This window comes from Rhinolophus hipposideros (genome assembly GCF_964194185.1).
Source record: "Rhinolophus hipposideros genome assembly, chromosome: 20".
Classification (NCBI taxonomy): domain Eukaryota; kingdom Metazoa; phylum Chordata; class Mammalia; order Chiroptera; family Rhinolophidae; genus Rhinolophus; species Rhinolophus hipposideros.
Genome location: NC_138066.1, coordinates 10,403,570 through 10,426,494, shown reverse-complemented (window position 1 = coordinate 10,426,494; position 22,925 = coordinate 10,403,570). Strand labels below are relative to the sequence as shown.

At 49.6% G+C, this 22,925-nt stretch overlaps 3 protein-coding genes across 7 annotated transcripts; 1 reads left to right on the top strand and 2 right to left on the bottom strand.

The window, feature by feature from the left end:
• Positions 1–1,026: 1,026 nt before the first annotated feature.
• MPDU1 (mannose-P-dolichol utilization defect 1) lies at positions 1,027–5,132 on the top strand. 5 transcript variants are annotated; one of them, XM_081029755.1, is made up of 7 exons: positions 1,130–1,679; positions 2,951–3,016; positions 3,190–3,322; positions 3,660–3,745; positions 3,861–3,979; positions 4,144–4,254; positions 4,393–5,132. In XM_081029755.1, exons 1-7 carry the CDS (start codon positions 1,577–1,579, stop codon positions 4,516–4,518), a joined length of 744 nt encoding a protein of 247 aa, XP_080885881.1. In that variant the 5' UTR covers positions 1,130–1,576; the 3' UTR covers positions 4,519–5,132. The 5 variants fall into 5 exon arrangements, with proteins under 5 accessions (XP_080885880.1, XP_080885881.1, XP_080885883.1 ...); XM_081029757.1 differs by having other exon boundaries at positions 1,239–1,679; positions 3,876–3,979; XM_081029754.1 differs by lacking the exon at positions 3,660–3,745 and having other exon boundaries at positions 1,027–1,679; positions 4,393–5,113.
• SOX15 (SRY-box transcription factor 15) lies at positions 5,106–6,736 on the bottom strand. Its single transcript, XM_081029759.1, has 2 exons — positions 6,119–6,736; positions 5,106–5,445 (listed from the first exon to the last, which is right to left on the bottom strand). The coding sequence occupies exons 1-2, from the start codon at positions 6,637–6,639 to the stop codon at positions 5,277–5,279; spliced, it is 690 nt and encodes a 229-aa protein (XP_080885885.1). The 5' UTR covers positions 6,640–6,736; the 3' UTR covers positions 5,106–5,276.
• A 1,425-nt stretch (positions 6,737–8,161) lies between these two features.
• FXR2 (FMR1 autosomal homolog 2) lies at positions 8,162–22,724 on the bottom strand. Its single transcript, XM_081029718.1, has 17 exons — positions 22,292–22,724; positions 16,110–16,162; positions 15,654–15,747; positions 15,168–15,239; positions 14,906–15,054; positions 14,541–14,634; positions 13,940–14,056; positions 11,918–12,088; positions 11,642–11,720; positions 11,201–11,310; positions 10,885–10,971; positions 10,352–10,574; positions 9,941–10,138; positions 9,648–9,848; positions 9,457–9,552; positions 9,206–9,306; positions 8,162–8,872 (listed from the first exon to the last, which is right to left on the bottom strand). Exons 1-17 carry the CDS (start codon positions 22,370–22,372, stop codon positions 8,777–8,779), a joined length of 2,022 nt encoding a protein of 673 aa, XP_080885844.1. The 5' UTR covers positions 22,373–22,724; the 3' UTR covers positions 8,162–8,776.
• Between the last annotated feature and the right edge of the window lie 201 nt (positions 22,725–22,925).

Sequence of the window (22,925 nt, the reverse complement as noted above, 5' to 3'; positions counted from 1 at the left end):
CAATAGCACTGAGTGTGGCTGGGAAGGTCACACCTGTGTCATTTAGTTTCCAAAGGCTGTGCCAGTGGCTCTTTAGCAACAAAAAAATGCCTGTCCTGCCTACCATGTCCACGGCTGGTGGAACGGCCTGATTCAACCCTGCCGCACCCTATCTCACCTGCAAAGGGGTTTCATCAACAATGGGAGAGTGGGAACTCGGACCTCCAGATAGTCACCCTCTGCTCCTGGGAACAACATACCTTCAGCCTGTGCCACTCATGGGACCAAGCCTGATGTCCTCAGTGGTGGTGGACTTAGTGGTAGTCAGTGGCACCCGCAGGGCAGCCTACGTCCAGATCCTACCAAAGGGCCTGCCAGCCAGCCAGTTTGCACGACCTCTGACTGCCACTCCTGCCTTTCACAGGCCATGGGGCAATCACTGGGGGCCAAAATGGAGCCCTCCCAGTTGTAAGCCACACTAGGCTATAGAAAGCAGTCACTGGGACCCACCCCATTGAGGGCAGCCTGCACGTGGCAGGGCCCCAGCAGCCTCACCACCGCCTATGACCTATCACCCTCCCTATGACCTTGCAGACTGGCAGAGGCACCAAAGGGCTGCAAGGCAGCACAGTACTTGCAGCAGGTGCCGGGCTGCCAGAGCATGCCGGCCAGGTCCACCTCCACAGGGGACTGCAGTTGGTGTCCCAGCGCTGGGTAGGAGAGGGCATAGCTCCCACCGGGTAGTCCAAGGTGCCCTTTCCCAAGAGGAGCTGCTGGGCTCACTTAAGCCTTGCTTAAGTCCTTGTTCAGCAAGTGGTCAAAGGCGGCGGAGGAGCAGGCCCTGGCCCAGATGTGGCGCCCTCAGGCCAGTGGGGTGGGAGGGGACCCAGGGGGTCCTGTCTGTGTTGTGAGGACGGGCTGGACCCCAGAGGGAGCTGGGGTGGCTGTCCTCCCTTGAAACTGGTCTCACCTCCCCCACTTCCTCCTCTTCTGCTTGTTTGTCCCGGCCCAGCAGTTGCCGGCACACCCATCCGCCAAATCCTAGGCATACCAGAGGAGGGAGAAGCATGGGCCCTGCCCACAGCCTGGGACCCATGTTAGGCCGTATGGCACACATGTCCTGTTCCCGCCCATGCCATTTCCTCTGGAGAAGCAGAGACAACAGGGGTTAGAGAGCTGCAGCGCCCTCATCCAACTCCATTTTGGAGACTCACGCTTCTTCTTTCTTAACTTCGAACAATGTAAAGTCAGCTGGGAGAAGACAAGATGGCGCCTAGCAGAAGCAGAGAAAAGCCGGATAAATCGTGCTTCCAAGCTGGAAGAGTAAACAAAGGCGCGAAAGATGGAACTGCGCAGGCGTACAGCTTTGGCACACTTTAAAATTCGAACAGCAAGCAGGGCGCGTCCAAAACACGGTCTCTGGACGAGACCTATCTTACGCTACTGAAGATGGGATGGCGGTGGCGTAGGAAAGAGCGGGGAACGTGAGGCGGTCCAATTAAGTCGCGGGAAGACGAGAGGCGGGATGCCCAGAACGCGCATGCGCACCGTAAGTCAATGACGGTCTGGAGAGACTGGCGGAAGCTACCTTTGCAACATGGCGGCCGAGGCTGACGGGCCGATCAAACGAGTGCTGGTTCCGATTCTTTTACCTGAGAAATGCTACGACCAAATTTTCGTCCAGTGGGACTTGCTTCACGGTGAGTTTTATTCGGCATCCAGTCAAAGTTCTGCTGATGAGCCCTCGGGCCATAAGTGGGGCGTGATGCGGCCTAAGGGACCCGGGTGACTACTGCACGCTGTCCTGAGCGGAAGTTACTTCTGAGCGGGGCGGAAGTGTCTCGCGCTCCATAGAGGGAGGACGCCATTTTTTAACCAGAGTGGGAGTCGCCCGGTGAAAGTAATTCTTTGTGAAGTTTATGCTTTAGCGACAAATGAAAGGCCAAAACACTCAAATTTTATAAAACAGGGTTAAAATGTGATCAAATAGTTCCAACCTTTAGGAGGTCGCTATACCTTCAGGAGCAAGGTTAAACTTGATTACAAGCCTAATGAAAGGCCAAAAGACAAATTTTATAAGACAGGTCGCTATACCTACAGCGGCACCCCCAAAGGCTCCTGTTATCCTGATGGCTTTCATTCCAGCCTCCACGTTTGCTCATGGTCTAATTTTGGAATAACTTGCCTATCTTCCTCTTTATACGAGGCAACTCCACAACAAGGCCCACTTTGGACATCAGACCCTTTGCGAAGCTTTCCCAGTCTGCCCCCGTCAGTTCATGTGACTCCACTGTGCTCCTGGGACACCTTGTTTTAAACACATTCATGATCCTTGAGAATCGGACTGCCACTGGGCCAGGCACCTTGGGGAGAAAATGAAGGGTAGTAGAGCCAGGGATAGTGGGTTCAGGAATGAATATGCAGGAGACCTGTCCTTGAAGAGAGAAGACATGTAAAGTGGATCACCTCGTTGCTCAGTGGAGGGGAATAAAGGATCAGAGGACTCTTGGGCATTGGTCAGCTTTATACAGGGAGCAGTGGAGAGAAGTCAGACCAAGGAGTTTAGATGTAATCTTCAGAGAATAGAAGATTGAGCCGGAGGGACGGAATGGTAAAAGCTGTTTTGGAAAGTCACCTGGCCTGCTGATTTGCAGCAGCAAGGACCAGGCCTTTTTCACTTGCCTCCAGACAACACAAGGCTTTTTTGTTTGGGTAGTCAAAGTCTTAGCAGCGGCAGCCCACAGCAGTGCTTTAAAGTAAATTCTTTTTTCTTTAAGGAGGGCACAGCTCATAGTGGGCCATGTGGGGATCGAACTGCAATCTTGGTGTTATTAGCACCACGCTCTAACCAACTGAGCTAACTGGCCACCCCAACACAGCGCTTTAAGCCTGTAGGCCTGGACTGCTTCCTGAAAGCCCTGGCCTGGTTTCCAAAGGTCTCCTCTCTGCTTATTTCTTTTTCTCTTCTCAGTCCCCTGCCTCAAGATTCTCCTCAGCAAAGGCCTGGGGCTGGGCATTGTAGCTGGGTCACTTCTGGGTATGTATTTTATTTTCCTTTCCTGCTGTTGGGATGGGGGTGAAGTGCTAAATGCCACAAGCTAATGGGTCCCTTAACCAGAAGTGGAGTTAACATGCTTCCCAGTAGCGGTTGTGTTCAACTCCCAAGGGATAATCAGTTTCTCAAAACTGCCCTTCTCATTCTTTCTCCAGTAAAATTGCCCCAGGTGTTTAAAATCTTTGGAGCCAAGAGTGCCGAAGGGCTGAGCCTCCAGTCAGTGATGCTGGAACTGGTGGCATTGACTGGGACCATGGTCTACAGCATCACCAACAACTTCCCCTTCAGGTGAGGGGCTTGCCCTTTATCTCCAAGGGTAAGTGCCCACAAGTCTGATGGGGTTAGTGTGAGGGAGGTGAAAGGGCAGGAAAAGCTTAAGCCCTTCTGGAAATCTAGCCATCCTCTATGGAGGTGATAAGAGGAGGTGGTGAGCATTCCAAGAGTGCCCGGGATCCACAATGAGTAGGTCAGAAGTGGGGAGTGCTGGGAGGCAGGAGGTAGGGATCAGTAGAGCTGTGGAGGACAGGGAGTAATCAGAGAATTGTGTCCCCAGATGGACGGGCCATGGAGGCTTTCCCTGCCTTTCCAGGCCCACTTGTCTTCCTCCCAACTCTTAACTCTGCAGCTCTTGGGGTGAAGCCCTGTTCCTGATGCTCCAGACAGTCACCATCTGCTTCCTGGTCCTGCACTACAGAGGACAGACTGTGAAAGGTGCTGGGGATTTAGACCAGGCTGTGGCTCTTGGGAGCCCTGCTGGGAACTCAGGCCTAGGGAAGCCAGAGGACTCCAGAGGTTGATGAGGACTCCTTGTCTCCCTGACCCCAAGGTGTCGCTTTCCTAGCGTGTTATGCCCTGATCCTGCTGGTGCTGCTTTCACCACTGACGCCCATGGCTGTAGTCACCCTGCTCCAGGCCTCCAATGTGCCTGCTGTGGTGATGGGGAAGGTTGGTACTGGGAGCAAAGGAAAAAAATGTTGGGGGGGGCGTGTTTGGGGCGGGTCAGAGTAGCTCAGTGTGGAGGTGTTGGACTAAGGAGAATGTGGGAATCTGTGATGGAAACATGGGAAGAATTCAAATGACAGAACAAAGGGTCTCAACTCCTCCTATAGCTGCTCCAGGCAGCCACCAATTACCACAACGGACACACCGGCCAGCTCTCAGCCATCACAGTCTTTTTGCTCTTTGGGGGCTCCCTGGCGCGAATCTTCACTTCCATTCAGGTGAGTGCACATTCTTCCCTCTAGAGGGCATTACAATCTCATCTTACCTGTCCCAGCTGAGTATTCAAAGCTTCCCCCTCTCTGGAACCTTTTTTGGGGCTTGGTTGAAGAGTGACCCTAGCTCTGTTTCACATCCAGGAAACTGGAGACCTCCTCATGGCTGGAACCTTTGTGGTCTCTTCTCTCTGCAACGGCCTCATTGCTGCCCAGCTTCTCTTCTACTGGAATGCAAAGGCACCCCACAAGAAGAAAAAGGAGCAGTAGGGCTGCGTTGGCTCCTAGAATCCATTCCGTGTTTCCCTTCATCCACCCAACCTCAGGGTCCTTCCCATCTCCGCCAGTCTGCTGGTGTGACTTAATCATTCCCCGTTCCTCTGTAGCTGCAACTGGAGCCAGGATTTGTTTTTAGTGGAAATGTATAGTTGGTGGACCCAGATCCTTAGAAAAGGATATGGGCAGATTTTCAGGCTCACATTTTGACATTGTGTGCTGTCCTGTGTATGCATTATTAACTCACTTAATCATTTGGCTGCCATTCCCTCTGTTAGCAATTTCCAGCTACTTACCTATTGTGGGCAAAAGTCTTGCCCTGCCCCCCCCCCATCTCCCACTTCTTAGAGGACAGCCCGGACAGTGGAAAGGACTAGGGGCTTATGCCTGCCCGGGACTGTTTCCTGGACCCCAATGCTGGGTGGGGGGAGGAGGACGGAGAATGACTCAGACAGGGCCCCAGGGTGGGGTGAGGAGGTTCCTGCACTGGCAGGTCCAGGCGGAAGGGAGTGGAGACCGTGCTGGTTCCTGCTGCAGTGAGGGGGAACAGATGGGGCAATAAAGACGCAGAGACAGGGTTTAATTGTACAAAACCGTGTTCGTCCTACAAAACAAATGTGTTGCTCCCTCTGGCCTTGGAGGGGGAGTGAGGGTGGAAAGCACAGGCCTCCAACAGTGCCAAAGGGGTTTGCAGTGGTTCTGAGTGAAAAAGGAGGTTGGAGCCCTTCCTGGGAGGTCCATGTCCATGGCAGTTAGAGGTGAGCTAGGGGCATGGGGGCCCCAGAAAGAGAAGGGTTGTATGGAGTGGGAGATCCTGGGGGTGGGTAAGGGTTATAAGGGAGGAGCAGCTCCCCCTGGAGCCTAGGGTTACTCTGATGGAGGGAGCACGGTGAGGGGGCCTCCGGTTTACTGTGGGAAGAGCTGCAAAGAGAGAAACCCGGGTTAGAGCGTGCTTCCCTGGGTTGGACGTGCCAGGCAGGGTCCCCAACACCCATGTGAGGGCAGGTCTGACTAGTTCGTGGGCAGACAGGTGGAACCTACCCATCCCTGGCTATCTGGGCCCCCCTGGGTACCACAGGTCCGGAACCAGAACCCAGGCTGGCTTAGAGCAGCGCAGCCTTGTTGGGGCAGGCTTAACAGTAAGCTTGTGTGCTGCGTGCCTGTTTTCCAAAATTTCCTCTTTTGGGGCAGCAGGCCAGAAAGGGGCAGAGTTGGGCTTGGCCTCTCCTTGCCCTGGAGGCTGGGAGAGGAAGCTGGGTCACACCAGGGCCAGAATGGGGGTGGGAGGAGACAGGAAATCCAGGTAGGTAACGAACACGATCAAGGGGCTGTGGTCTTGCCCTTGCAGGGCTGCTGCTGCCAGGCTGAAATGAGATTCCTCTAGGAAAACCCTTCTTCCCGACCCTTAACAAGGCGCTGTAGTGCAGGGGGTGGTACTCTCCAAAACCTCAACTGCAGCCCCCAAACTCCCAGGAGTGGCCTCTTGCTTGGGTGGGCTCAGGGCCCCTGCCAGCAGGCTATCTGGTATCCGCCCCGCCCAAGCTTCAGGAGGGGGACAGTGTCACCTTCCTCACCCCGCTCCCTAGTCACTCACCCGTAACCGCCAGCCAGGTAGACTGTCGAGTAGTTGGGGGGCTGGTACCCAAAGCCTCTGCCTCCCTGAGTGGTCGCGTAGCCGGGTGCCCAGGCCGGCCCGCCGCCGCTTCCCTGGCCGAAGTGGAGCGGCCCGGCGCCCGCGTTCTTGGTCTTGCGCCGAGGCCGGTACTTGTAGTCCGGGTAGTCGCGGAGGTGCCGGGCCCGCAGCCGTTTGGCCTCCTCCACGAAGGGCCGCTTCTCGTCCTCACCCAGCAGCTTCCACTGCGCGCCCAGGCGCTTGGATATCTCCGAGTTGTGCATCTTTGGGTTTTGCTGCGCCATCTGGCGGCGCTGAGCGGAGCTCCACACCATGAACGCGTTCATGGGCCGCTTCACCTTCTCCAAAGGAAGGCCCCCGGAGACCACAGGACTCCCAGCGCTTTCCCGCTCCTGGGAGCTCGAGGACGAGGAAGCCGGGGCCGTGGGAGCGGGAGGTTCCAGGTTCCAGGCCTGGTCGTGTGAGGGGCCGGGTAGCGCCATGGGGGTGGAGGGAAGCCTTAAGAGGGCGCCTACACACCCCTCCAAAGCGACACGTTGATCCCCAAACCCAGTATCCTTAAAATAGAAATGTCTTCCTAGTCTGGAGTCGTTCCAGGGAAACTCGTGTCTTTGAAAAGTGTATGTGGGCTCCAACTTCAGAGCCCTTCCTTATGCTGGAGCCCCGGCTCCGTACCAAGCCGGCAGCTTTGGGCGAGTCCAGCGCAAAAGCCGCTGTCTGGTAACCGGTCCAGGACAGGTTGCGCTGTCCTTGCCTTGTTGCCCAGACCCAGTCCGGCTTGCCCTACCTGCGGCTGGCTCCCGGCCGGGTGTTCGATGGAGGTGGTCAGCTTCGCGCTCAGTCTCGGGAGTGTCGCAGCTGCTGGGCGGCGCGCCCCAGGTGCCACAGCACTCACACCAGGCCCCAGCGTCTGTGGCTGGCGGGTGGGCCAGGCCCAGGAACAACTTTTAACGACTGACTCCTCCCCTCTCCCTCCCAGCGGACCGCACCTACTGAAGAGCGCCAACATCCCCCTCCCTTAGGCAGACCCAGGTGTCACGTTCTTCCCAGCCCCCAACACCCCTTCAGGGTACCACGCCCCCTCCCCACCCAGGACCCAGCAATCAGGACTTGCAGCCCCCATAGCTCTGCACGTCTTCCCCTCCCTTTTTAAATGATGGCAATTTAAAGTCAATTCCCTCGCACAATGGGATTAAGCACAGCGAATCAAACGCCCTTAGGGTCAGTTGTGCTAGGAGGAATTTGAGTACCCCACCCCCACCCCAAACTCTTTTCTCGTACCCATTGCTCCTCAAACCCCTGACCTGACCCTGGGTCAAGAAAGTCGGGCAGTTAAAGGAAGGCAGGCCATTTTTGTTGCCTGAGTCATCCCAGCAGGTGCTTGGGTGGTGATTCAACCCTACTCCAGGTGAGAAAAATTAAACCCTCCCAACTCCAGCCCCCAAACAGTTTGTCCACTACACGTTTTATCTCCAAGTCTCAGTTGAGGGAGGGAGTCAGGAACCCCAGGAAAACTACCCTGGGGCTGAGAGATCAGTGATGTGGGTGCTGAAGGAAGAAACCTGGATCCAGAGCAGAGAACTAGCAGGAATGAGAGCTGCACACCTAGGTCCCAGAGGTTGTCATGAGGGAACCCTGTTCCTCCAGCCCAAGGCCAAGCCCAAGCCCCAGGCCTCAGGTAATCGGATTAAGAGCTCCACTTGGCTCCCAGCTCTTAGCAGGAACAGCTCCAGCTTGGAGCAGCCCTACCTAGCCTGCTGTGACTCAGGGTATAGGAGTGGCCCAGCTCCATCTACCAGCAAACCTGGGGGAGGGGAGATGCAGCAAAGACACAAGCCACTCTTCTCTAGACCAGGAGGGTACCTGAGCTTGGGGAACTTAGGAACGTCAGGAATTCCAAAGTAGACCATCTTTGGAACACTAAAGGAGCCAGGTGTGGAGAAACAGGAAACAAGGGCCAGGGGACAGGGCAGATCAGACCTAGGAAAACAGTTGGACCAAACTGGGCACAAGAGAGCCATTTGGATTTTTTTATTCTCTTTTTAAATACTGTACAGTGAAAAATAAATACGCCTTCTCATCCACCAGACAAGGTTGGTCCCCCTTCCCCTGGGGGACCTTGTCACCCCCCTTCATACACGCCCCTGGTTCTACTCCAAAACCTTCCCCATGCCTCCCACCCACTTATACCCTTACTATCCCCGTCTTCCACAGTGATGAGGCCCCAGAAATGGGGGGTACAGGATGGGAGGAGGGATAGCAGGGGCGCCCCCCTGAACTGTCAAATCTGGGTGGGTCAAGGAGCACCCTGCACCAACAGGTGGAGAATGGGGGTGTTCAGAGAGAGATTGGGGCATTAGAGGATAAAGGCACATCCAGTCTGATGGGGAAGGAGAGAGGCTCCCCTCACCCTGGGGGTAGGGTGGACAAGAGGGAGGGGGTATGACCCTGTTACACACCCCTCCAATAGCTCCTGGAGGTTGGGGGGGACCCAAGCTGCTGTGCCACCCCCCGCCCCCCTAGATAAGAGCAGCTCCAGCGCAGGTCAGTCGGGCCTGTGAGGGCCATGGTGTTGGGCAGCAAGCGAGATGGAGAAGGGAGGGATGCAGGCTGGAGGTTTTATGAAACCCCATTCACCAAACTACCCAACTCCAGGGGGGCGGAGAGCTCCCCATTCTCTGAGGGGCCCTTAGGAAGCTTGCTGACAGAGTCACCCTAAGGGGAAAGTGGGAAAGAAAAATGGAGAGAAAGAAAGTGGTCAGTAGAAATTCAGGTAACGACATTCCTTACACTCCTGGCATGTAGTGACCCAAGGGTTGGTCCTCTGATCTGACTCTCTAGTCACTCTTACTGGGTTCCAGAACATGCGAACCAAACTTCCCTCTCTCTTCTATTCAAATTGTCCACGATTCTAAATGTAGTCTAAGCTCCATCACATAGCCTTCTCTACAATTTAGTGAGATTTCTTGGGGGAATTTTCTTTTGCCCCCTGCTCCAAAAGAACAAAACAAAGGGGAGGGCGGGATAAATGACATCTTGCCTGCCTACCTTCTGTCCTGAAAGAGCGTCCTCTGAGGGTTTAGTGCGTTCCAGAGGTGGCCGCTGGCGGCTCTGAGACTCTGCTCTGGAGATATAGTCAGCCACAGTCACTGGGGAAGGCGGAAGACCAAAAGTTTCAGAAGGAACCCAGGTATCCAGTCCCTAGAGACCCACTGACTCCCAACCCCCCGTTTTCATAAGAGACATCCCACTCTCTCAGCTCTGAGGAAGGAAGCTGGTGGCATCCAGAGTTAGCTGACCTGGCTGGCGGTCTCCACTGATAGATCCATCAGTACGGTTACCACGGTTACGGCGGCGGCGGCTCCGATTACGACGCTGAGGTCTTGACTCATCTTCTATGGAGCAGGAAAAAAACAAGTTATGTGTCCAATCTCCCATCCCTCAGTTCTCGCCCAGCTCTAATTTTTCAGACCCCAGGTACACCACTTACCCAGGCCATTCTCTGTCATGCTGGGCCCATCTGATTCCAGGCCTCCATCCATGATGGTCCTGTCTTCGTCAGTGCGGCGGCGACGGGAGCGGCGGCGCCTGGCACTTGCTGGGGGCGGTTCCCCAGGCTCTGAATCAATCGGGGGCTCTGGTTCAGATGTGTCCAGCAGGCTGTAGGGATTACTGTCTGGATCCTTCAGCACTGGTTAGAGGAAGAGGAGGAACTGAGAGTCAGGTGTCCACCATCTTTCCTTTTGGCCTATATTCATGAACCCAGCTGTCTGGTACTGGTACCTGAACTAATAGATGAAGAGTTGTATTTCGAGGTGGGCCGGGGAGCAGGTGGGGGTCCCCTACCCCGACCCCCAATTGGCCGCCTCCGGCTTTCTTCCCCCCGGGTTGGGGGATCGCGATCTCCTGGCCCAGCTCGGGTGGGTTCTTCCCTCTTCTCAGACTCAGTCTCAGAAGCTGTGGATGGGTCTGAGCTGGGGCCTGAAGAACACAATGGGGTCCAATTAGGTCACGCCCCCCATCCCAGGACCCATCATGGCCACAAAACTAGAAGACTTCTCCCTCTCACTCACAAGTCCCCCTGCCAATCATCTCTTCATCATCTCCATCACCCTTTCCTCAAACTTCCACCCAGATCTGCCTCTCCCTACAAGCCCCACTAGTACTTGCCTCCCTCCCCCATAGCTGTCTCACCATAGGCAGGACCACCTGTCCTCCGGCCCCGGCCCCGGCCCCCGTAGCTGCCCCCATAGGTTCGTGTGGTGTGCAGGGAGGAGGAGGAACTCTCATCCGTGGTATATCCAGCCTTGTCACTGCCACCGCTGCCCCGCCCACTCCCAGGAGGGCGAAAGCCCAGCCCAATCTGACGAAGCTGTTCATCAATTTGCAGCCTCTCCAAGCGAAGCTGCTCCACCTCCTGGTTGGGTAAAAGATGCAGGAAGATAACAGAAGAAAGAATAAGTATAAGGTCAATGAACAATCTCCTTTCATGCTTCTCTGCCCCCATCATCCCTACATAGCTAAACTCTCAGGAATGTAAGAAGGAAGACACCGGCTAAACAAAGAAAACTCTGGGATCCAACCCCACAGCCCCAAATTTCCACCCAGCGGTTTCTGTTCCAACAGAGAGAGAAATTGGGCACCACTACTCCTAAATTTATCCACTAATCGTCTCAGTCCCCTTGCTACACCTTGCTCTTTCCTCTCCCGGGCTTCCACTTGGGTACCTGCAAGTAGGAGAGGTGATATTCCAGCAGAGCCTGAGCATTGCTGATATTCTCTCGGGTGCCAACAAATATGAAGGGAACCATTCCCTGGAAAGCAGAGGGAAGGACAGATGGATTAGGAGAGTAGAATGAAGCATTAACTCCAGCCTGTCTCCAATGGAAGGCCAACTAATGGTATCTTGCTGGTTCTACACCTACTCGGGGGAAACAGAAATTCCATGCTCCACCCCCTAGAAATCCCACCCCTCAGAGAATGGCTTTGTGAACCATCCCACCTATTTCCGGACACCAATCTCTAGGCGCAGTTGCCCCATACCTCCTCCCTGGGGTTCTTCTTGTCATTATCACCTTCTACTCGAACCCTCACCACACCAGATTTATCCACAATCTCCTGGATCACTTTCCCGTTCTTTCCAATCACTTTGCCTGAATGAACAAAGGAGGAATTAGGCCTCATTTTTTTTTTAAGGAAAAAAAAAGAGTCAAAACAGTTAAGATAAACAGTCTTCCAGCTTCTATATATAGATTTTGTTTTTATTCTCCTGTTTCTAGGTTCCTGCTGAGTTTCCAAAGGACAAAATATTACAATCCCTAGAAATTTATTCTTCCATTTTGTTGTCACTCCTACTACAAATTGTTTGCTTTGTCTTTATGAAACTAAAGTCCACAGGGCGGTCCCAAGCCCAGAATTACTTTGAGAATCTCACTTCTGGCCCCTAACTATATTCTCTTTTATATGTACACACCCCCAACTCACCAACCAGGTTCCTGGGCACTTGCACAGAGTCCTCGGAAAACTCAAGGTAGCTTCGGGCCTGTCGGCACGCCTCGGGAGTCTAAAATTGGAGGAGTGGGGTGTTACGAAAACAGAGGACCTGGTTCTCAAACAGTGATCTTCCTGCCACTCTGTCTTTGGGAAAATATATTGGCATGAAAGTCAGGGAGGGAGATCATGACTCAGGTTTCCTTCCTACTCCACCCTCTCTTCTCTGTTTTCCCTAAGAGACCTAGATGACAGGTATCTTCTGCTGACCTCCCCATAGATGCGGAAAGTGCAGGTCTCTTCACCCAACTCAATGGCGGTCACCCCAGGTACTTTTCGGGCCTGCTGGATGTTGGCACCATGAGTCCCAATTGCCAGTCCCATCAGGTCCTCTCGCACTGTGAACTCCTCTTGGAATGCTGCTGCCAACTGCTTACTGGTCTGAAAGGAAAAGGCACTATAGGAATCATGGTGGTGGAATCTCAGAACACCTGTCCCAGGCACCTGACACTGTGCATAACTTCAGTAAGAAAAAATGTGTGAAAATAAGCTAAAACCACCCTGGAGTCCGCTGACCACTAGGACCTGTGTGGAGAATTCATTAACTTTTCATTCCACTCCTACCTTCCAAATACCAACGGCTTTGCAGGAGGGGAGAAATGAGGACAGAGTTTGGGCTGGGAGCCACCAAAGTTCTGGATTTGGCTCTAATACTATCTGGTTGTGTGATCCTAAACAAAACACTTACTCTGTGCCTCAGTTCTGTCATATGCTAAATGATTACACCTGAGCTACTCTATTTCCACACTATCAGGAAAGGATTAAATAAGACTGGTGAGCAAGGATTTTTCACAGGTAAATGTAAGTGTAAGGAATGATCACCTTAACCAAGCTAACATCAACTCCCAAAATAAAACCCGAAAAGTTGAACAGAAAGCAAGAGGTTAAGAAAAGCACAAAAAGGAGCCTATGGAACACCATACTAAATTTTTTAACCAGTCCTTTGTGGGATCCCTGGGTACAAAGGCAGGAAGACAGGAAAAATTCTACAAGAGTGAATCCTATGTGGGAAGCACCAAATAGGAAAGATGTCTGAAAGGGGACATTCCCAGATCACAATCCATGATTTCCTACTTTCAAGATGGATGAAGTTGATTTATAGCAAGGATTTACACTAGGCAAGAAGAGAAGGCTGGAGAAAGGAACTAAGTTGGGCATTCAAAATAACTGAGTTAGAGAGGGAAGGGAGAGAACCTACAATGATTTACAAGTGTCTTCTAGAAGTTTGCCAAGGGTTTTCTTTCTTAAACTGCCTAATAGGTACAAAGGTGCTTGTTATTATTTTTTATCTTTTATACAGTCAATATTTTTAAAATAATTTTTAAAAAACAAAACAGTCAAGATTTCTCAAAAACAAAGACATGTCCCTATTCTTAAGACCTTGTAACTATGGTTAACTTAGCTATCTGGTACACTTTAGCACATAGATCAATACAGCCAAGTCCTAGAAGAGTTGAATATTTTACCTTTTGTCACCAGGAAACCTGTTCACTGGGAAATGGAGCAGATATAGTTTGAATTATCTGGGGGTAACAGCAAATCCCTGAAGAAGTGAGAGATTACCATGATCCAGATTTGCACGGACTCAGAGAAAAGCTTCCCAAAAATATCAGTTCACTTGATAATTGAAAACGCATGTTCAAAACACAAACACACACCCTACTTGTTTAGGATAGCATAATATCTAAGGGAATCTGACCATCCTAAGATGTCAGAACTCCAACCTCATAGAAATATTCTCGTCTAACTACCTCACTGTCACAAATGAAGATAAAGCTCAGTAAAATAAAATGATTTGCCAAAGGTCAATTACCTGACAAAGTAAGACTTAGGATTCCAAGTCCCGTGGTCTTTCCAGTGTACAAATGGTTCTCAAACATATCCCAAAAAGTGCTTTGGTTCCCAGAAGTGATGTGGGGGATGCTGGTGGAAGAAAGAACCACACCCCCTTCTGCTGCTCTGACTGCTTTATGCATTGTGCTTTCAAGTAAAATTTCACTGATCAAAGGGTCCCATGGCTCAAAATAAAGTTTGAAAACAACTATACTATAACATAATGGAGCTCTGCCATCTGGAGGAGTCTGGGATAAAATAGCATACCCAGTTATAACAGCCCAGAAAGATCTTAGTCTTTTTGTTCTGTAAACATAAGAGCATGGGTGGAGGACGAGGTGGGAAGGGAGGAGGACAATCATACCAATATATTCAGTAGTAAGTGGAGCCAAAATTTACCTCTAGGTGTTTGGTAGCTTCTTCATTGCGGGACATGAGTAGCAGTTTGGTGCGCAGGCTTCGAAAATGCATATCACCCAACAGGGACGCCCGCTTCACAGGGGCTTCTGTGGTTGACTGGGAAGAAACCAACGAAGATCATTAAAACTGACTGAATACACACTGTGAAAGAGCCAGCAACTGGGAATCAGGATGCCTGAGATTCTGGAAAAGGGTGGGAGTTAAGAAATGAAGCTAGGGAAGAGGAAAATCATTGTCAGCCTCACAAAGGCCTACTACCTGGGTGCCTAAGGGAAGTGATTTTAAGCAGCCAGGCCAGGTGAGAACTGTACAGTCTATTTTTGAGAGTCTAAATATGCATGGGAAGGTCCCAGCCCACACTGCAATATAATGACCAGGTTAAAAAAAAATTAAGGTCAGACATGAGGAAGACTAAGGAAAGGTAGGGCTACCTGGGCCCATAAGGGTCAGGAGCAATAAAGTCCTCTCTGACAAATAAATGTAAGCACATTTTAGCTTCTCCCCTTCTACAATGGAGTTAAAAGGGGAAAAGGAAAAATTGCTGAAAGAGCTTAGTGAAATTCAGGCAGAATAAACTCACCAGGATGAAGAGCTCACTATTTGTGATGTTGAGAAAGATGCAGTTCGCTCCCAATGCTTTCTTGAACTCTTTATGGACGTTTTCATTGGAGCAGCTGCAGAAGTAAGAGAAAGGTGCAGTTCTGTGCAGAGGGCAGAATGTAAAGTACATTCAAACGTGCAGTGGAGAGAAGGACAGAGAAAAATAAGAAAAGAGGAAGAACTGCAACAAAAGAACAGGAACGAGGAAAGAGAGAAACTGGGAGCAAGAAAGGCTCTAGAGGGCCAAGGGAACAGAGAAGACTGAAACTGGTAGTGGGGCCTGGGGAAAGTAAGGGCAGAGATGAGGACGGTGAGGGCCCACCACTCCCAACCCCCGGTACTCACGCTTCTCTCAGGTCCTCCGGAACAGCCATGGTAACCTTGAAGAAACTGCCTTTGGTTGCAAGGGGATTGGGATTAACTGGCCGAAGCCGTTCCAGAGTGACAATCTCATTGTAAGTGGCATCACAGGCAGCGTATTCAATGACATAGAACTGACAAAATGAAAAAAAGGAGAAGCTGTTTATGACCTGAGCTTCTATTTCCCTTCTTTCTATGACTAAAATGTTTGTTTCAGCAGTTCCCCAAAGGCCTTCACGTCACTCACATCTCCCTTCATCATCCGCACCCGGGCCAGCCACCAGCCACAAGGTTCTTGCTCATTAGCTCGAGAATAAACCTGAAAAGATGAAAATAAAAAATACTGAGGACCACGCCAAAACATTAAGAATGGCGTAAGCGTCAAAACACTTAGGAGGTATCCTTAAACCCAGATAAAGGAAACTAGAGGAAGGAGCTGCTAATTAAAAATCAGAGGGCACTGGATTTTAAATGCTGTTATCATAAATGGAAGAAAGGTGGACAATCCCCTGAAACTGGGAAGTTCCCTGAGAATTTGGTTGATCAAAACAGAGATGGACAGGGAACTGCTGCATTTCACTTGTCCATAGGCTACCTGGCTGGATGTAGTAGCTTAGCTTGGGTAGGAAGGAGAATGAACCAACCAGTGAGGAGCCTAGGATAATGGTTATCAGGGTAACGAAGATGCAGTGAGAAAAGTGACATTTAGAAGGATGGACACTATGGCCCTTACCTCCACCTCATCCCCTTCTGTGATCTCCTTATTATAATCAGCTGGAGGGGGTAGCCGGACATCACCAAAAGGAATTTGTCTCTCACTCTGCCAGCTGCAAAACAAAAGTGATATGAAAACTATTCAGGCTAATGTGGTTGCCCATTTCTTCAGGAAGGGTTTATTGCCCGAAATCACTGGATAATTTCCATCTTCCCCAGTAATTAGAGGCTAAACCCCAGATCCTGCTCCATAGTAGTATCATCTGTCTCTTGCTATAGTCTAAATACTGGGCCAAATGCCCCCTACCCTCACCAAATTTCAGCCCTCTCCTCTCCTGGGATCCATATAAAGTTGCCCACCCACACCCTTGGCTCTCCCCCACCCATTACATGCCTCATGGGACTCAGCCGCCCCCTCTTCTCCACTCTCCTTCTAGGACCTATTATGCTGGATTCTCTATTCCCAAGGTCTTACTTGTTTTCAAAGAAGATGGTGACAGAGTCTTCATGGACATCCTTCACAAAGCCCTAGAATGAGTTTTAGAACAAAGTAAAAAAAAAGAGAACAATTTACCACCACCTCAGCCATTAAGGGAAGAGACATTCAGAGGCCCTTTAACACAAGCAATCTAAAGACAGGGCCAGAAAAGGGCTATATTGGAGAAAGAATATGAATATTGAGGTAAGGAAAAAGGAATGATATTGGCATGGAAAGAGAAATGGCAAAATCCAGAAGATGAGACAGCAAGTAAGTAGAAGGGGGCAACATGACTCGCCATCAAAACAGCCGGGAAACTGGTGGTCAACTATGGCTCCCATAGGGGCCTCCCTATCTATCTGCCTCCTGTTGTGCTGAGCAGCTTGCCAGAATTCAATTAAAATACCAACAACATTCAGCAAGGCTAAGAATATCCCATGAGACAGTGTGAGGCTATCCTGGTACACCTAGAGGACAGCAGGATCTGCCAAGAGATAGAAGGGTCTAACTCCCCTATACAGCAAGAGACCTGAGCAAACTTGGTGTCTTGAGGCTTGGGTCCTAAGAGAAAACAGAACTTTGGAAAAATTCAAAACAATGAACACAATTTACAGAAGGAAAAATTAGGATTTAAAAGATGGGAGGTTTCTGAATGCTAGACTATGACACTGCTAAGCATTTGAAAAGGATAGTAAAATTTGTAGAAGATCCCAATCTTGAGATCATGACGAGAGAGAACAGGGATGAATAGCTAGCTGGTCTTCCTCCTATTTCTATGGTCTCAGTGAGGAAGCCAAAATTATGTGTTCAATCCTATGCTCCCAATTTTTCTATCTTCTCTCCCAATTTTCACATACTCAAAATTAAAGATTGTTATTGATAAAGTCCCGTTTATCAGTTAGTCCTTTTATGAATGAGTTTGTGGTCTCATGTATAAGAAAACTTGCCTAATCCAAAGCCACAAAGGTTTCCTGTCTTCTTCTAGAAGGCTTATAGTTTTTACTTTACATTAGTCTATGATCCATTGAGTTAAATTTTACATATGGTGCAAGACATGATTAAAGTTCATTTTTCACCTATGGATATCCAGTTTGTGTACCATTTGTTGAAAAGACTATCCTTTCTCGACTGAATTGCCTTTCACTTCTGTCAAAAAAATGCAAACTAATGTAATGACAGAAAGCGATCAGCATTTGGTGGAGGATTTCTGGGAGTGATAGAAATGTTCATTATCTTGATTGTGGTGATAATCTATAATAGTATACATATTACATACATATATATATACACATATGTATGTGTGTGTATATATGTGTATATATATACACACACACACACCTAACAAACTGTACATTTTAAATATATATACTTCCTTGTATGTCAATTATCCCTCAATTAAGCTATTTTTTATTAGTTTCAGGTGCACAAAACAAAGTAATACTTAGACGTTTATCATATTTATCCCTCACACTGTGTCAACCCCCCTACCCCCATCCACCATCCCTCTGACATCACACACAGAGCCATTACATTTCCACTGTCTCTATTCCTAATGCTGTACTCCGCTTCTTGTAAGTATATACATATACATATATATAAACTTGTAGTTGACATTCATTATTGTTCAGCTTCAGGTGTACAGTGCAGTGATCAGGCATCTACATCATCAATTAAGCTATTTTTAAAAATTGGGGGGGTCCGGCCCGGGGGCTCAAATGGTTGGAGCTCCATGCTCCTAACTCCAAAGGCTGCCGGTTCGATTCCCACATGGGCCAGTGAGCTAGCCACAAGGTTGCCAGTTCAATTCCTCGAGTCCCGCAAGGGATGGTGGGCAGCGCCCCCTGCAACTAAGATTGAACACGGCATCTTGAGCTGAGCTGCCTCAAGGATGGCTCGGTTGGTTGGAGCGCTTTCTCTCAACCACAAGGTTGCCGGTTTGACTCCCGCAAGGGATGGTGGGCTGTGCCCCCTGCAACTACAAATGGCAACTGGACCTGGAGCTGAGCTGCGCCCTCCACAACTAAGACTGAAACGACAACTTGAATCTGAATGGCACCCTCCACAACCAAGATTGAAAGGACAACTTGACTTGGAAAAAGTCCTGGAAGTACACACTGTTCCCCAATAAAGTCTTATTCCCTTTACCCAATAAAATCTTTAAAAAAAAAATTAGGAATTTTAGGAGACTAATTAATAAACAGGAACTATTCCTGAGCTTTGCAGCTAAGGAAAGCTGAGCTTAGGAGAGAAAACACCAAAAATGCACATTTATGTCACTCTCATCTCACTTAATTGGTCAATCATAAACACTTACCTATACTGCTGTTTCCTTATGATGGGAAAATCTAAACCTAAATTTTATTCTTGATACAAGCTATCTTTCTCTTCTTTCCGTATGGATCTTGTTAGGGAGCCTTACTACTGCCCAAGGCATTAGTACTCCTGGTACTGCCTGGCCTCCTACTTACCCATGCTTCAGCTTTCTCTGCCATTCTTCTTCCCTGAAATGTTCTTTTCCACTTTTCATTCAGCTACATCAATACCCACACCTACTATTCTCCATTCAGACCTTCTGTGGCACTTTTACTCCTCATATTTACCTGAGTCCCTCTTCCCCTTTTCAGTTCTTAGCTCCTTTAGCATCCTCCTCCCTCCTCCCACAACCACTAGTACTGTGTCCCTTCCCTCTTCTTTACCCCTTTATTAGGGTCTGTCTAGATTTCTAGAGACCTTTCAACCAATCTTTTTAGCTGACTTTATCCAATTCTTTATCCAAAATGTCCATCTCCAAGCTTTAGAAATAGTTTATAAAGTTAGCGATTCTCAAAATAGTCTAGGGATGAGATAAGAGGAAGTGGAAGAGATAGAAGAGAATCACTTGCTTGCCCCTTTCGTGAAGAGATAACTCCAAGCTCTAAGCCAATTCTCCTCCAACTTGTCTGAGTTGGCCCTCAGGAAGTGGTAGGAATAAGTCCCATGGTTTTTCATGATCCCAAACAGAAATGCAGAGCTCAGATGGAGTTCTCCCTTGCATTACTCAGCAGTTCAACCAAATGTCACTTCCTCTCATTCTTCCAGGGTCTTTTTCTTTCAAATATTCTCCAAAACAAGTTTTCTCAACTTCATATTCCAAACCAGTCTCTGCTCCTTAATTCCATCCACATCACCCCAATTTTTTTCTCCAAAGTTACTACTGGTAGAGAGTGAGCTCCCAGTTCTGCTCAGTGCATGCTCATTAGGAAGACAAGCAAGTGAAGGTAAGAACTAGTGAGTGGATCTCTGGAAAGCCAACTAGATCCAAAGAATGACTTGATTCAGTGGCCATGGCATACCCTGGCTTTGGCTTATGGGGCCTAGGACCAGACAGAGGAAGAGAGAGCCCTAGCTTCATAGGTACTTCAGTTTCCTCACATTCTAGAAGACATTAAATTGGTCCCCACCTTCAATCTATCTTCCAATCTTGGACTCTCAATAGAGAGGAGGGAGTCCTAGGAGAAAAGCAGGAAGGGTCTGGGTAAAAATCACGTGGTGAAGCTGAGGATGCCATATTCCTTATGAAAAGAATAGGAATTAGGATATCCGGGCAAGGTCTGGAAATTTGGATAATTGTGCCCTGGAAGGTAAACAAATATTTCACTTGGCGAAGTACAACTCAAAGAATAAAATACCTTAAGTTGACAGAAAAGGAAGAGCTCATGGGATAGCTACAAAGTAACTTAGATCCCAAATCTGATACATGCAGTCCTTTCAGGGAAGATCAAAAATAGGACTCAATTCTGATAGGGGAGAAAGGGACCTTCCCAAATGTACAGTTCTAGAAGCAATGTAAACACTCCTTGACCCACACCAAAGTTTGCTGAGTCATGAATATTAGATCTGTAGCAAGGTCAGAATGGGTAAGTATATGGCACTGAAAGCTGAAGAAAAATTAGTCTGAATTTAGGGATTTACTGTTGTTTTTAACTAAGGCTTGGGGCAGAAAATGCTAAAGTGGCCAGGACAAAGAATCCACATTACCTGGTTTTTGGCTCAACTCCAAACTCTATTCTCTGATTCAAAGTATCCTGTCCCCAGTTCACTCAAGTCTATCATTGCCATAGCCCCCAGGAAAAAAGGGAAAGATTCAAAGATTTTCTGTTGGACACTTATATGTGGAAAGGGAAACATCCCCCTTCCTAGCTATGTCACACAGTTAATTTGAACGGGATACCAATCTTTCCCAGCTGTGCTTGGCTCCCATGCTTCCTAGAACAAAAGCAAATATTGTATCTTGATCTCAGATTCATTTTAAGAATCACTTTCCTTGGAACCCAGAATCTGGGCTTGGGAAGGCCCAGATGAAGGACAAGATATTGGGGGAAATGGGTTTAAAATCTTATGAGAAGCATGTTTCAAGAAAGGTAATGTAATTTTGGGGGGGGAAAGAATAAAAAGAGACAAACGTACTCTATCAGAATCAGAAAGGAAATAGACTTTGCCAAAGAAAACAGAAATGCTATGGAGGCAGGCTAGAAGAAAAAAATCCCAGGAGTTAGGAAAGTATGCAGAAAAAATGACAGAAGAGATCAGCTGGGAGCTTCCTTCAGACATTGAACACAGTGGTTCCTGGGGATTACACAGAAACATAAAAATATTAGGATAAAAAGTCAGAGATTTAAATCAAGAGAATAAGATTGTAGACAGATACGTAAAGAAATAGGCACTGAATATAAAGAAATCTGGTATGGGAATAAAGGCAGAAATAGACAGGCATTTGGAGTGGGTAAAAATGACTACACTAAACTTATCAATTAAATGTGGGGCAGAAACCTTCCACTCCAAGGGCAAATATGAAATCCTTTACATAGTAAGGTGTGACTTCATAGGGAAGGAGTTGGAGAAAGTCATTTCCAAGGGCATAAAGGTGAAGAGGTCTATTATGGGAGAAAGGCTTGAGGGGAAGTGAAGGAAAGGAGGCTCTCCTCACAAATAATGTTATGAGAAACTATCTCTGCTCTTGCTCCTCAGCGTCAAATGAAAGAATAAGACAGGAATCAAGAAAGTCTGTGAGGCAATTCCAGGCATGAAGTCCAAAGAGGTTCAAAATGACATTCACAAAGAAAAATTCCTTAGAGACAAGACAGGTCTCTCTCTGGTTTAACCTAAATGGGGAAGAGGGAGTCCTAGAAAATGGATTCAGAACAGATAAAGATGGTGGTAGTAAAAGCAGCTCTAAGGAACCAAATCCTGGTCAAGGAAGGAGCTGATGTAAAGAAGGATCTTTTAAAGATAGTCCCCTTCTTTAAAAAGAAAAAAAAACAAAAAACAAAAGGCTATCAGATTCCCAAACTGGGAGAATTGGCCCTAAGTCGTCTAGAAGTGGAAATCCTTAAGAAAGTAAACAGGGAATTTTCATGAGATTCCCCTTTTAGAGATCATGAATATGGAGCTAACATTCTTTAAGATGAAGAAACTGTATGAATGATCTACCCGTATCTGAGATCAAAGTAGTAACAAATACAAATCCATTCCTGGGTGGAATGGTAGACCAGCTAACCTTGGGATAAATGGGTGGGGTGAGAGACTTGAGAAAAGGTGCCACCTTATGGCTAGGAGGCAACTTGACTGGTACAATCCAGAGTTCTGAGGTCAGATACGAAATGTCATAGATTCTGACAATTTCTCCTCGGGTTAGGAACAGAAATACAAGGCGGAAAGGAGGCTGTCTTCCAGAGCCAGTAGGTAGGAGCCTCTTAGAGGAAGATGAAAGGACCTAACGTGGGACGGCCTTCCCAAGGGGAAAACAGGGCAAGAATAAAGAGAATTCTCCATGTGCTTGGAAAAGATGTGATTAAGGTCTAAGCTATGTCGTCTACTAGGAAACAGGAAAAGTCAGTCAATACGAAGCTGGGTAAATGGGGTCTCTGGGGCGTGGGGGACGCTGCTCCAAGCACAATAATGCCCTTATGTTCATTCTCTCTGAGATGAGGGTAAAAGCAGGTGTAACAGAGCGGCCAACACTCAGCGGAAAGGGGTGAACTTGCAGAGGTCTCCCCAGGAGAGGCACGGGTGGGAGCGTGGGTCTAAGGCTCTAAGGGTCGGGTCTCAGCTCCAGAAGCTCGATCCCGCCCCACTCTTCCCCGCTCTGGCTGGAGGCAGGGAGCTAAAGACGAGTGTCCCCAGTCGGCGCGCCGCCTCACCTTGTAGAAGGCCCCGTTGGAACCGCGCACCTCGACGGGCAGTCCCGGTTCCACATCCCCCCCAGAGGCCAGGCCGCCCATGGCGCCGCCACCGCTTCCGACTCCCCCGGCGGTGGCTGCAGCAGCGGTCTGAGTACGGGCCGGGCCAGCCCCCCGGCGTCTCCCCGGAGGAGGAGCCGGAGGGGGAGCCGCGGGGGGCGGGAGCCGGGCCGGCCCCACCGCGGCCCTGCCACAGCCAACGAGCAGGGGGCCGGGGCCGGGCCGCTCCCCGTCCGCCGCTGCCGCCTTGGTCTCCGCCACCGTGAGGGAAACGGCCGCCGCCGCCGCTGCCTTCGTCACCTCAGCTTCCGCCCGCCGCCGCCCTCGCTGCTGCCTCAGTCCCGGGACCCGCTGCTGCCGCTGCCGCTGCCGCTGCCGCTCCACAGCCTCCACCTCCCCCTGCCGCCGCTGCCTACTGCGCAGGCGCGCTAGGCACCCGCCCGCCGCGCGCGGGGCCCTGAGGGCCACGGCGCAGGCGTCGAGGCTGGCGACTCAGCTCGCGCTCAGCAGCGCATCGGGGCTTCCACACTCCCTTTCGCTCTCTCACGCCCCCTCTTGGTTGCTTATTTGCGCTTGCGCAGAACAAGATTGGCGC